Below are 11,024 nucleotides of genomic sequence, written 5' to 3'. Positions count from 1 at the left end.
TTACTGTAATTATGACTTTACTAGATTCATTAACAATTTCGGGCATGTCGCTCCGTCGTATTGCAGCATTGCATTTTTATGATTCCACACAAAAATATTAAGTGAAAAAAAACATTTTTTATGGGCATTTAAAAAACACAACATTATGCGCAACAGGTGTATGGACGTAAATTACCCGATTTCATTTTTAGTGCTGACGTTTTTTTTGTTGTTGTTGTTAAGAATTAAACGGCATTCATATGATATTAATATAAATGTCAATAGTAAAACAATAAATAAAAACAAAACAAAATAAAATAAGATAAGATATTAACAACATGCCCGTTTTACCATATATCCAATTAGTTAGCAGCATGAGTCTGTAGGCGAAATGAATATTTTCTTTCCAAGGTAATTAAACTTACTGGAATAAAATTGAAATTGTCTTTTTAAACCAATAACTACCGCAGGACATCGTTGACGCGTTCGTTCGCTGGGATTTCAACCCCCACCCTTAATACATAGTGAAACACGACGACGTCATGTGGTTGGATACTGCTGGACTGGAACGCGTACAGAGCGGTTCGCCTTAATACACAGACACAACGCCGACGATGCCATGCTGTGTCTGTGTATTAAGGCGAGCCGTGATATTCATTACATGCGGACGTTTTTTTGCAGCCGACGTTGCTCAATGGCGTTTGGGTCGGAACCGACGGAGCTTGCCTGAGTGCTTGCTTCTTGGTCATCCCGTTGAGCTGCATTGGGGAAATGTACCCACAGGACACAATACATAAATTTATTCAAAATAATGTTGTCATGGAGAAGCCTAAGAGGTAACGAATGCACACATTCTATTTTGGGGTTCGTGCTGTGCATTCCTTTCTATTTTTATTTTAGCCACCCAACTTGTACATTAGTTACTTTTTGCATACTGATGAGATTTTCAACATACAGAGCATATTTTGCATACTTTGAGTGTGTTTTGTCTGTACACGAGAGCACGTGAGTGTTTATTTCACATTTGGGAAATAATTTTTATACTTTTACTTTTTTAATTTTTTATTTAAAAATCCAAACAATTGCTCAAAAAAGGTTTTTGACTATTTATTGCATGTTTTTTAGGAAATACAGATGGTGAATGGTGAAGAATTCCAGGGAAAAGATGGGAGTAAAAACAAAATCTGGAAAATCTCAATATGCAAATGCAGGGAAACCAGAACGCATGTTTTCAGGGGTTGACTGTAGTGTTAAGTAGTAATTTCACCATTCGCCACTAGATGGCAGACACTGTACTGCCCTATACGATAATGCGAGTAGGCAACATTTTTTTGCTGAGTTGGAATGATGTGCAGGACAAACATACCTCAATAGATTACAATTTTGAGTGAGCTGATTTTAGTGAAAAAAATGCATAAAATCGAGTCATTCACTTAATGTTGTTTATTTTGGTTATGTTGGTTTGCTATCAGTTTTGTGCCGCTCTTGAAAGGGCTATCATGCACCAAAACTGTTTGGGGTTTTGCACTGGGTAAAAAAAATACTTGAAAATTACATTTTAAGAGCATATATATAGTTTTGAGAATGAAAAATATTCTAATAAATGTGCAAAGAAAGGATAAATACTGAATACATTGATTACAGTAGTAGTTTTAAAAAATAACACTTAGAGAATGGAGCAAGGTCAGTTTTCTCTAATGACGAATCTATTGTGCTATTTTTTTAAGGTACGTGTCCAGCTCAAGGCAAAATAACATAACAACAACAGTAATTGAGCTCCAGCATCCAGCAAACTACCTGACAAAGTTGTCCATCGAATCGAAGTTGCCTGATAGTGAGTCCTATGACACGCCATTGAAATGCGATGCATCTGGAGAGTATGTATTGTTTTTTTCACCTATGCTTTGTTTTCCAGTCAAACCAGTCGTCAGGAATGTTTATTGTACAAGCGCAACGAAGAAGCCAATGGTGTCAGCAGGGTCATTTCTGCTCCCTGCTGGCCTCCCCGCCAAGAGGATGTTTTCAGCTGCTACAAAGGTGTCCAAGTCGCCCCATTGTATCGTTGACACCAACAAGGGACACAGGGAGTTTCATAATAAACTCTCAGGACTTGTGCCTGTGTACATAAGGAAAAAGGTATTTTCATACAGAGCATCTACTTTTTGGGTAGATGTTTACAGTACTTTTGATTTTACAGGATTATGGAGAAGTGCCCGCATATCTGTTACGGCGCAAAGGAAAGTATCCAAAGTCTTCTGAAGAGAACAGCATTATTGATGTGACAAAACCAGAAGAGCCAGAAATCGAAAAACTTACAGACAAGGAGTGTCGTGAAATCACTGAGGTAATTGATCATGAAGCAGTGTAATTTTATGTTGTAATATCACCACTCACTACTAGATGGCAGTTGTGCATACACTGGACAACTTGAGAAGGCATCATGCAATTGAATGATGTGCAGAAATACCACAGTACCACAATCATATTCAAATTTTGAGTGTTTTGATTTTTGTGAAAAGAAAATATACAAAATGAATTCTCGCATGTAATGATGGTTTGCAGTTCGGGAGTTTTGTGCCGCCCTTCAAGAATATTCATGCAAGACAGCCCTTTGCGCCAGGAAAATGACAGTTTTAGTTTTTTACTCATTTTACCAGCTTATCATTAGCGAAATGCGACCGAGAGAATTAGCATCCAGACACGTGCCATGAGCCCAATGTGACGGAGAAAAAAGACGGTCACTTTTAAAAATTAAAGTATTTTTCAGCCTCGAATAATAAATTAACTGGAAATAAATTTTGGGGAAGTTTTTTTTCTTTAATAAGTGTGGCCTGGTCCAATGTGGTTCGGGGACCAGTACTCGGCCGCAGGGTTGGGCACCAAAAAAAAAAAAAAACTTCTGAAGTATTCAAAATTTGGTGGCTCCACTGCATGACCACTGTCTATCAAAACTGAACATTATTGAATCTAAAAATGCTGAATTTTGGATCCAGCAATTTTATTGAAACTCATTAGACTTCGTAGGTTTACCTTCAATTCACTATTCTAACATGCTCATTGGACAGTTTAGTTAAGTCACTTTGTTTTTTTTTTAGTATATTAAACATTTGTATTCCCCCCCCCCCCACACAATCCAAGGACCTGAAGAAGAAACTTCTAAAGCTGAATGCAGCCTACCAGCGCCTCCCATTTGTCATAGACACGCCACCGTTGAAGAACCGTAAGATGCGACTGGAAGCGGAAATGGGACAGGTGCAGTATGACATTGAACTCCTTGAAACTCTGGTGTCCAACAAGTAGCACATAAGCCTGCACCGCGTCTTCTCCAAATCAAGCACGTCCAAGTCATCTATAGGCAGTCCCTGTCTGGGGGATATGAACCCTTGCTTTGCATCTGGGCACATCTCTGCGAATATGATAAATGACTGCTGTAACGACATGTTGTTTGAAATGTGATAACTTCAGTTCCAATGTGCTGCATGTGTCCTTATCTTGTACAAGTCAGATGTTTGACTGATGGCAAACGGCCATTCAGAGTAACCATAAGAAGGACGGGATTGCAATAAAACGTAATTAGGAACGATACAAATGAATTTGTGGTAAGTGAACATAAACTGCTTTGTTAAGTCAATAAAGTTTACTTTTACTGGGCTTATTTGTAATTAAGATGTGGTTGGGTTACACCTTAGTTCTGCATTAAGTTTTAGGAACGTGCGCTTATAACTTAGTTGTAATAGTTTGGTAAAATTGGAAAGTCAGTTTGAGGCCTATTGGGCGAACTCAACAAATTGGCAACTACTATTAAAGTACGCGAGAGCAAGCGACTGACCAACCATCCTCCAAACTCGACACCAATGGTGTTTGGAGGATGGACTGCATAATAAATGTAAATCATACAGCGAGAAATGTGCGTCTCTTTGCCAGCTTATGGGATCACCAAGGTTGAGTGTTTGGAGTCACTGATGGGTCCACACGGCTGACTTGTGCAACAGTGGCAGCTATGTATTCATTTCCACGATAACAGGCGTGACCCCAAGGTCATGTGGCCCAATCCATTCTTTTGAATGCAGTCCACTGAGAATTTACATAATTAAGAATCCTACTTGTTGCATTCATTCAGTGTTGTTTCCTTAAAATTGGCCAAAAATCTATTTCAAGGATGAGACAAGTCACAATTTTTGTTTTCCAATAATAAGTGCTAGGCCATGTCAAACTCCAGTTATGGAGGGCTGCTTTCTTGCGAGCTTTCAATCCCTCCCCCCAACACACCTGATTCAAATGATCATATCATCAACCACAAAAACAATTGGCATTGGGTTTCTCATCTGTTTCACACTCTACTCCCAAGTCCGGTCCTCGAGAGCACCTATTGAGCCTGTTTCAGAATTCAGACGTCTCCCTCCTCCAAATGATCAGGATCGTTATCAGGATTCTGATCAATAAATGACACCCAGTATGGAAAATTGTATCCACGTTCGATCAGGTTCGGGATTTTGATGGGCTGCCAAAGTCCCAAGTAAAATGGCGTTGTGTTTCTCCCATTGCCAAAAAACAAAATAATAATGTTAGGTTTCTCAACTGTTTCGTGCCCTACACTGCCAGCTTTCAAGTGAGATCCATTTTGTAAAATCCGTTTGGCAGAAAATTGAATTCATTTTGAATTGTTTTGCATAAACCGATGATGCAATCTTGACATTGAAAATACAAATGTTGCATTTGAACAATTTAGATGTAGCTTGTGACTAATCTGCAAACAGGAAATACAAAATAACAGGACTGGCCACATCTGGAATCGGGCGTTAGTTAATCTGTAAACCAGTTGAACTGTAACACTGGGACGACCTAGAAAAGGAGCAGGCTCGGAGAATGGGAACAGAGATTTTGTGAACAGCCCCCACAAACATAGCTCGGCTAGGTCACCTGAATAACTCGCGATCTTCAAGCATGTTTATTTGTCAGCGAAACAATAGTCCGTCATTGACGGACTGAGAAGATTTGACGATTGTGGTGACAGATGAAAACCAGCTTCAGTCTTATTTTAAGTTTCCCGACTTTGAATGTCCAGCTCTGCTAAAATCATCTAAAACCTCAGGTACACCATATCTGAGATATTGGGGCCTCTATTCTCTTAAAATCCCAAATAGAATACAACGTTGAGGACACACCACAATTACAAGTAGTTGGGATTTTGGTGGCCCTGTTCTCCCTTGAAAAATTCTGTAACTACCTTGCATCAGAAATTTCCAGTAGATGTAATCAGGCCAGTAAAATCCTCTAAAATGAAGTAGCTGTGGAATATTGGCAAAGTAATAAGCAGTACATCCCTAGAAGATGTCTTGGACTCTGCAGTTGAATAACTAAAAGAGTGGGATTACTGTGAATAAAATGGCACAGTCATAATTTGGAGCATTTATTTAAAAATCAGCACGAGAGCTCACTACAACCTCTTAAACAAACGAGCGCTTCATCAGGGACGGAGTGTAGCGGATCTCATTGTAGCCTTCCTCATCCTCCTCTTCATCCTTGGAGACCCTCCATCGGCCGTCCGGACCTGTACGATGAAGCCACGTCATGAGCACCAGCAGGGCCAGCAGCATCAGGCTCATGGACAAAGTCAGCAGTACCCCCTGCAGGATCCCTGAGGAACTCCTTGGCACTGCTGGCAGACACAGTGGTCAAAAGCATCAGTGTGGTGTGAAAGGAAAGGAAAGAGGATTGTGGGAGGGTCAAGAGTGGTGGTCACCGCTGTAGATAGACAGGTTGATGTAGCAGTTCTCCGTTCCTAGGAGGTTAGAGGCGGAGCAACGATACAGGCCGGATGTCTGCGAAGACACGTTGATGATCTGGACCGAACCTGACAGTTCATCTGACAAATAATTACAAGGTAATCAATATAGCACTTCTATGTTAGATACTATCTAAAAGATTGGCAGGATATAACATGGGCAGCAAGGTGTACTAGTTGTGAGCTTGTATGCCTCACAATTCTGAGGTTCTAGTTCGAGCACACCTCTGACTAATCAAGACAAGTGATGTAGAACATGTTTGTTTTTGTCTTTTTTGAGCTAGCTGGGTAAACAAAACATTGAGTACATTGCTGGAGTTCCACAAAGCTTCGTTCTGAGCCCTCTACTTGTTTGTGACGACCAAAATAAGTGATCGTTGCATGTAAATTGCTCAATGAAAATCCATGTTGGTTTTGTATCAGCGAGCATTCAAAATGAAAATCGGGTTCTTTCTTTTGTATAGAAAGTGTTATTATCAGCCTTCCAGTGTGCTCTAAAAGAGTAAAGATAAATTCTGACCCTCCATGTTGATGGGTAGTGAAATTTCCTCCGGGTTGAGTTTATCCCAACGGATATCTGGAATGGGAATGCCCTCGGCAACCGAGCAGTACAACGTGACGCTGCCCCCCGCGTCCATGTCGCCGTCCCACTGGCACGTAGGCAGCGATGGTGCCACTGTGGGTGTAATCAGCAGATGGACGCGTCAACATTGATTCTTATTCACATGCTAAAGCCTGACTTGTTTCTTTAATGATCCATCAAAAATGACACAGGTTTTAGTCCTAAAAATTTCCATTAGTGCTGTCAAGTGATTAATTTTTTTAAACTAATTAATCACAAAAAATTCCATGATTAATCACGATTAATCACATTTTTCAACTACAATTTTTTGCGAAGCTGGTAACAGATTACTTGAATAACATCTTGGAATTGATGCAAAATCACCCAATATGAAGTATATTTAATGCAAAGACTGTTCTAATAGCTTTCTTTGATTCTTAAATACGATCGAAATAGAGACATCTTTACAGCCATTTTACTTCGAAACATTTCTCACAACTGCCCCCAAGCGCCACACTCCAGCTGTGTTGGTTTGCAAGGCGCAGTGTTCACTAGAACACAGTATTTTGTTCTGAGATTTGATAAAGACAGCTAATTTGGCGCAATATTTGCAAAGTATGCAAATTATTTTTGAAGTAAATCAAACTGAGTTAAAATATTTAACTCAGTTAAAAAAAAATTGGGATTAATCACCTGAGTTAATGCTTTAATTTTGACAGCCCTAATTTCCATTCAGTATCATATATGTTATAGTAACGGTAACATTGTGTACAACACCGGTCTTGAATGTAGGAAATTAAAAACAGTACTTAATATCAGGTTAAACATAAAATTGAAAAACAACTATTACCGAGGTAAATATTTCAAAAGGAACATTTGTAAAAGTTTAAATGTAAATGTGTAATTAAAAGTTAATTCCAATTTAATTGTATTTTAAAATTGGATTCTATTGGATTAAAATAATTTAAGCCACCGTAACACGATTCAGTGCGAATCGTTTCAGATTCATCCAATGATTCTTGCAAACCTCAAGAAAAGTAAAAATGACCAACTGAAATAATTACAGAACAGCTGAACTTCATTTGGGTTTACTCAGAGGGGTTTTTGTTTGGTGACAGGTGTGTGCTGACTCATGAGTTTGAATACAAATGGCTAAAGCCACATCCTCAAATATAAGTGGGTGTGCACACTTGTGCAACTAAATTGTCTCAGTTTTTTTTTACTGTCTCAATTATATATATATATATATATATATATATATATATATATATACATATATATATATATCACAAAAACTTGTCACTTGAACAGGGGTGTGTAGATTTTTTTATATCCACTATGAGTACATTTACCTAAAACAGTGAGCAGTAGTTCTCCGATGCCAGGATCTGCTGCTTCTGGAGGGTTGTTGACCATGCAGCGATAAATGCCAGCGTCAGACACACGAGTGTCGTTCACCATGATGTCTGCACTCCATGGGATGCCTGCCAAGCAAATGGGTCAACTTGTCTCAATTTGTTTGTTTAAGGTTGAAAAAAAATCGAATCAAATCATGGCTACTATACCTGTAAAGCCCACCCTTCCAATGAGGGAGGGGTCTTCTATAATCTGGCCATGATCATACACGATCACCTGCAGGAATTGTTGCGCTCTGAGTCATGGTGTCATCACATTTCCTCCAGGAAAACTAAGAATAAAGTGTGTGTGTGTGGACCTGAATGGGTGATTCCGGACTGGAGAAGGGAGCCAGGGTCCAGATTATATTGAGTCGGGATAGGGGGCTGGAGCAGAAGAAGGAGCAGGGCAGGATGACGAAATCCCCTCGGACCACCTCCACTGTGGACTCCCTCATCGTCACCCTCAGAGCATCTGAAGATAGAAATGGATAAATGATCGAATAGACCAAAAATTGTGTTGGAACATAGTGTGTGTGTGGCGGTAGAGTATTAGAGAGCACAATTAGTACATGAATATAACACACAACAATCCCTTTTTTGGCTATCAAGAAAAGAAATAGAAGACTCACAACAGTCTTGTGAAACTCCAGCAACATACTGAATATAGTAAATGTTCACGTTCATACCTTCTAAGCCACTATGTTGCCAATCAAATTACAGTCCTCAAGACGATAATCATAAAATATGATCTTTTCAGTCAGGTGTCAGCATGGTAGCATAATTTGGTTTATCAGTTCATAGCAGAACATTTACATTTATATTTGCAAAGAGACAAAGGTGATCAAGTTTACCGTATTAAGGGCACAGGCCTATAATTTGCTAGATATAATGAGCACTAAAAAAGAAATTGTGCGTGTCATTGATCTACTTTTTCATGTCCTCATTTCCTTCTGATCCAGAAATAATGAACTCAGCCTCCCCCCTTCTCTCATCTACATTTTTGTGTATCCCTGTGTGTGCCTGAGTTGTTTATTGAACTCGACAGCTCTGACGTGGAGCCAAAACCAATTGCAGGCGGAGTGGAAAAACAACCCACTTACGCACTCGCAAACGTCCTCTCTGTGCGTATCTTCCAATGCTAAACTCATGCTAAGTTTGGAATTAATTAACAATTAACAGCTCACACTATGTGCTGTTCAAGCTACAACCTGCTAAAGGATAGTGCTAATACTAATTAGCACTTTTACAGAACAAAAGGTATATAGTTGACAATGGTAAACAGCACAATTTAATCAGAGATGGCTTTGTGTATAAGTAATAAGTATTACGATACTACTATATTACTATAAGTATTTTCAATGCTGATTAAAAAAAATCTTATCGCATCAGGATGATATACAGTACTTATTGTTTTTGTATTAAGAGTAGATCTATAAAATCTTGTGCAATACATTTTATTTACCATGCGTTATAACTCCAAGCTACGACGTTTAAAAAAAATCTCCTTAATATAATCCTCTATTACATATTATTATTATTATTATGAAAACCTGATGTGTCAGGTCAAAAATTAGGGCAGATTCGGAATCAGTGCAAAAACTATAGGAAAGTTTACTACATCTCGGAAGTAAAAAAAATTGTAAACGTTTGCTGACAGTGTTATGATTACTGAAAATGTTATAATGAATAAATAGATAAATAACCTAATTAAATGGTCAAACACAAACTGTTCTAAAAGATTATATGCAACATTTTTTTTTAATTTAAAAGTAAATATAGAACTGATCGGTACATAATAAATGCACTGTGCTAGATTGAATTAAAAAAATTAAATCGCTGGAACAATATGTTTGAAAAATTTTGCATCATAGTAGTGGTATAATTTGAGAATTTGGCCAAGTAAAAAAATACGTTCTGACATTGTCAATCAAAAGTAAACCTGTATTGTCTTTCGAAGTTGGATTTTTTTTATTTATTTATTTATTTAGGGGGGGCAAGGAGAAATGTACTCACTTGTCCGCAGGGCCGTGAAGCAAACGCACAGGGTCCAGAACACGCTACGTCCAGAGGCATCCATGGCTGACTGGAATTAGTGTGAGAAACAATCTGGCCTCTCTCCTTCCCCCCTCATGTGCCAAAAAAGAAAACTAGGCATGCATGATTAATGTATCGAGCAACACGGCCTTACCTCACCTCTCATTGTCGGCTTGGTAGAGAAAACAAAAGCGGCATTATTATCACACAGGCCATTATCAGGGAACACTATTAGGATATTTTATTCCTTAAAGCTGCATAAATAAATGCAGATGTTTGTTAATCAGTGAGCATCAGGCGTCATCGAAACTGTAGTGTGAAATGCCACAACAAGCATCACGTGGATAGCAAGTCAGAACTTACTCTGAAGTTAGGAGGATAAATTGTGATCGTCAGCACACACCTGGAAAGTGCCGTTATAAAGTTCAAATGTTCAAGTTGGCTTCTCCTGACATTTTTGTCGTCACACAGCACAAGCCATGGGGTGCTATGAGCTTCCGCAACATCAGAGGGATGCCATTGTTCAAAGGTGTCAGTCAGGGGGGTTGCAATGGCTGGAGGAATTGCTGGCAAGTACTGGCTGCTTAGTACGGGAGATTCACTCTGCTGTCTTATTACTGAATTGATATGATCTTTAACCGGAAGTCATTAAGTGCTTGCTCGAGGCTTTAATATTTTCGGTGTGAATGTGAGATGAAAACTCGCCATCAGGAACTTAGCAGTGATACATATTGATTTGTCTTGTTAATTTGCGCGCATTGACTCGCACAAAATATCTTACTAGGCGATATGCAGTACACTAAAGCACTCAGTGTTTAATTTACCTAAACTTGTATTGTACAGATTTAACCATTGCAACATATAACTTATTCATCAATTAAACTCAAGATGCGGTGCTGAGTCAGTATACATTAATGAGAAATAAAATGAACATTTGATTTCGGCAAATGGCTGAAATGACACAATGGGGAAAATGTCAAGGGGTCTGAATACTTTACATAGTACCTCGATATAATTTTGACATATTTTTTTTAATTAATTTAGCTTTAATTATTTCTAAGAGGTTTTTATTAGTTGTATTCATTCCTTTTTTTTAATTGAGTATTTGTCAGGTGCAAAGAAAAAATGACTGTGTAATGGTAAACTACAAATCGCAAAAAGACTTACCTTCCTTTCTTTCCTTCCGTACGGACGTACAGCAATGTTGATGTTATACCAGATGACTCTAATTATAGTTTTATAAAACTTAGATTTAGTTTGTTATTTC

The 11,024-nt window shown here is 38.5% G+C and overlaps 2 protein-coding genes across 4 annotated transcripts; one reads left to right on the top strand and one right to left on the bottom strand.

The window, feature by feature from the left end:
• The first annotated feature begins 521 nt into the window (after nucleotides 1-521).
• On the top strand, nucleotides 522-3,513 carry LOC148319882 (enkurin-like). The gene is made up of 5 exons (XM_088280071.1): nucleotides 522-815; nucleotides 1,707-1,813; nucleotides 1,895-2,115; nucleotides 2,177-2,323; nucleotides 3,118-3,513. The coding sequence occupies exons 1-5, from the start codon at nucleotides 751-753 to the stop codon at nucleotides 3,277-3,279; spliced, it is 702 nt and encodes a 233-aa protein (XP_088136197.1). The 5' UTR covers nucleotides 522-750; the 3' UTR covers nucleotides 3,280-3,513.
• A 1,863-nt stretch (nucleotides 3,514-5,376) lies between these two features.
• Nucleotides 5,377-10,311, bottom strand: LOC148319881 (immunoglobulin superfamily member 11). Of its 3 annotated transcripts, none has more exons than XM_088279969.1 (8): nucleotides 10,121-10,311; nucleotides 9,737-9,849; nucleotides 8,041-8,195; nucleotides 7,892-7,958; nucleotides 7,679-7,810; nucleotides 6,285-6,440; nucleotides 5,723-5,845; nucleotides 5,377-5,635 (listed from the first exon to the last, which is right to left on the bottom strand). In XM_088279969.1, exons 2-8 carry the CDS (start codon nucleotides 9,798-9,800, stop codon nucleotides 5,427-5,429), a joined length of 906 nt encoding a protein of 301 aa, XP_088136095.1. In that variant the 5' UTR covers nucleotides 9,801-9,849; nucleotides 10,121-10,311; the 3' UTR covers nucleotides 5,377-5,426. The 3 variants fall into 3 exon arrangements, with proteins under 3 accessions (XP_088136095.1, XP_088136093.1, XP_088136094.1); XM_088279967.1 differs by having other exon boundaries at nucleotides 5,377-5,638; nucleotides 10,121-10,310; XM_088279968.1 differs by lacking the exon at nucleotides 10,121-10,311 and having other exon boundaries at nucleotides 5,377-5,638; nucleotides 9,737-9,922.
• Between the last annotated feature and the right edge of the window lie 713 nt (nucleotides 10,312-11,024).

Source organism: Idiotropiscis lumnitzeri, chromosome 17, assembly GCF_059441095.1.
Source record: "Idiotropiscis lumnitzeri isolate Australia: NSW breed Sydney's pygmy pipehorse chromosome 17, RoL_Ilum_1.0, whole genome shotgun sequence".
NCBI classification, from domain to species: Eukaryota; Metazoa; Chordata; class Actinopteri; order Syngnathiformes; family Syngnathidae; genus Idiotropiscis; species Idiotropiscis lumnitzeri.
The sequence above is the reverse complement of the archived record's forward strand: the minus strand, read 5'-3'. Positions and strand labels throughout refer to the sequence as shown.

Coding starts and splice junctions, on each gene's coding strand:
- LOC148319882 (XM_088280071.1), top strand. CDS start 751: ATGTACCCACAGGACACAATACATAAATTTATTCAAAATAATGTTGTC. Junction 2,116..2,176: donor CTGTGTACATAAGGAAAAAG/GTATTTTCATAC, acceptor TTGATTTTACAG/GATTATGGAGAAGTGCCCGC. Junction 2,324..3,117: donor AGTGTCGTGAAATCACTGAG/GTAATTGATCAT, acceptor ACACAATCCAAG/GACCTGAAGAAGAAACTTCT.
- LOC148319881 (XM_088279967.1), bottom strand. CDS start 9,800: ATGGATGCCTCTGGACGTAGCGTGTTCTGGACCCTGTGCGTTTGCTTC. Junction 7,811..7,891: donor TGGAAGGGTGGGCTTTACAG/GTATAGTAGCCA, acceptor TTTGCTTGGCAG/GCATCCCATGGAGTGCAGAC. Junction 5,639..5,722: donor CAACCTGTCTATCTACAGCG/GTGACCACCACT, acceptor TGTGTCTGCCAG/CAGTGCCAAGGAGTTCCTCA.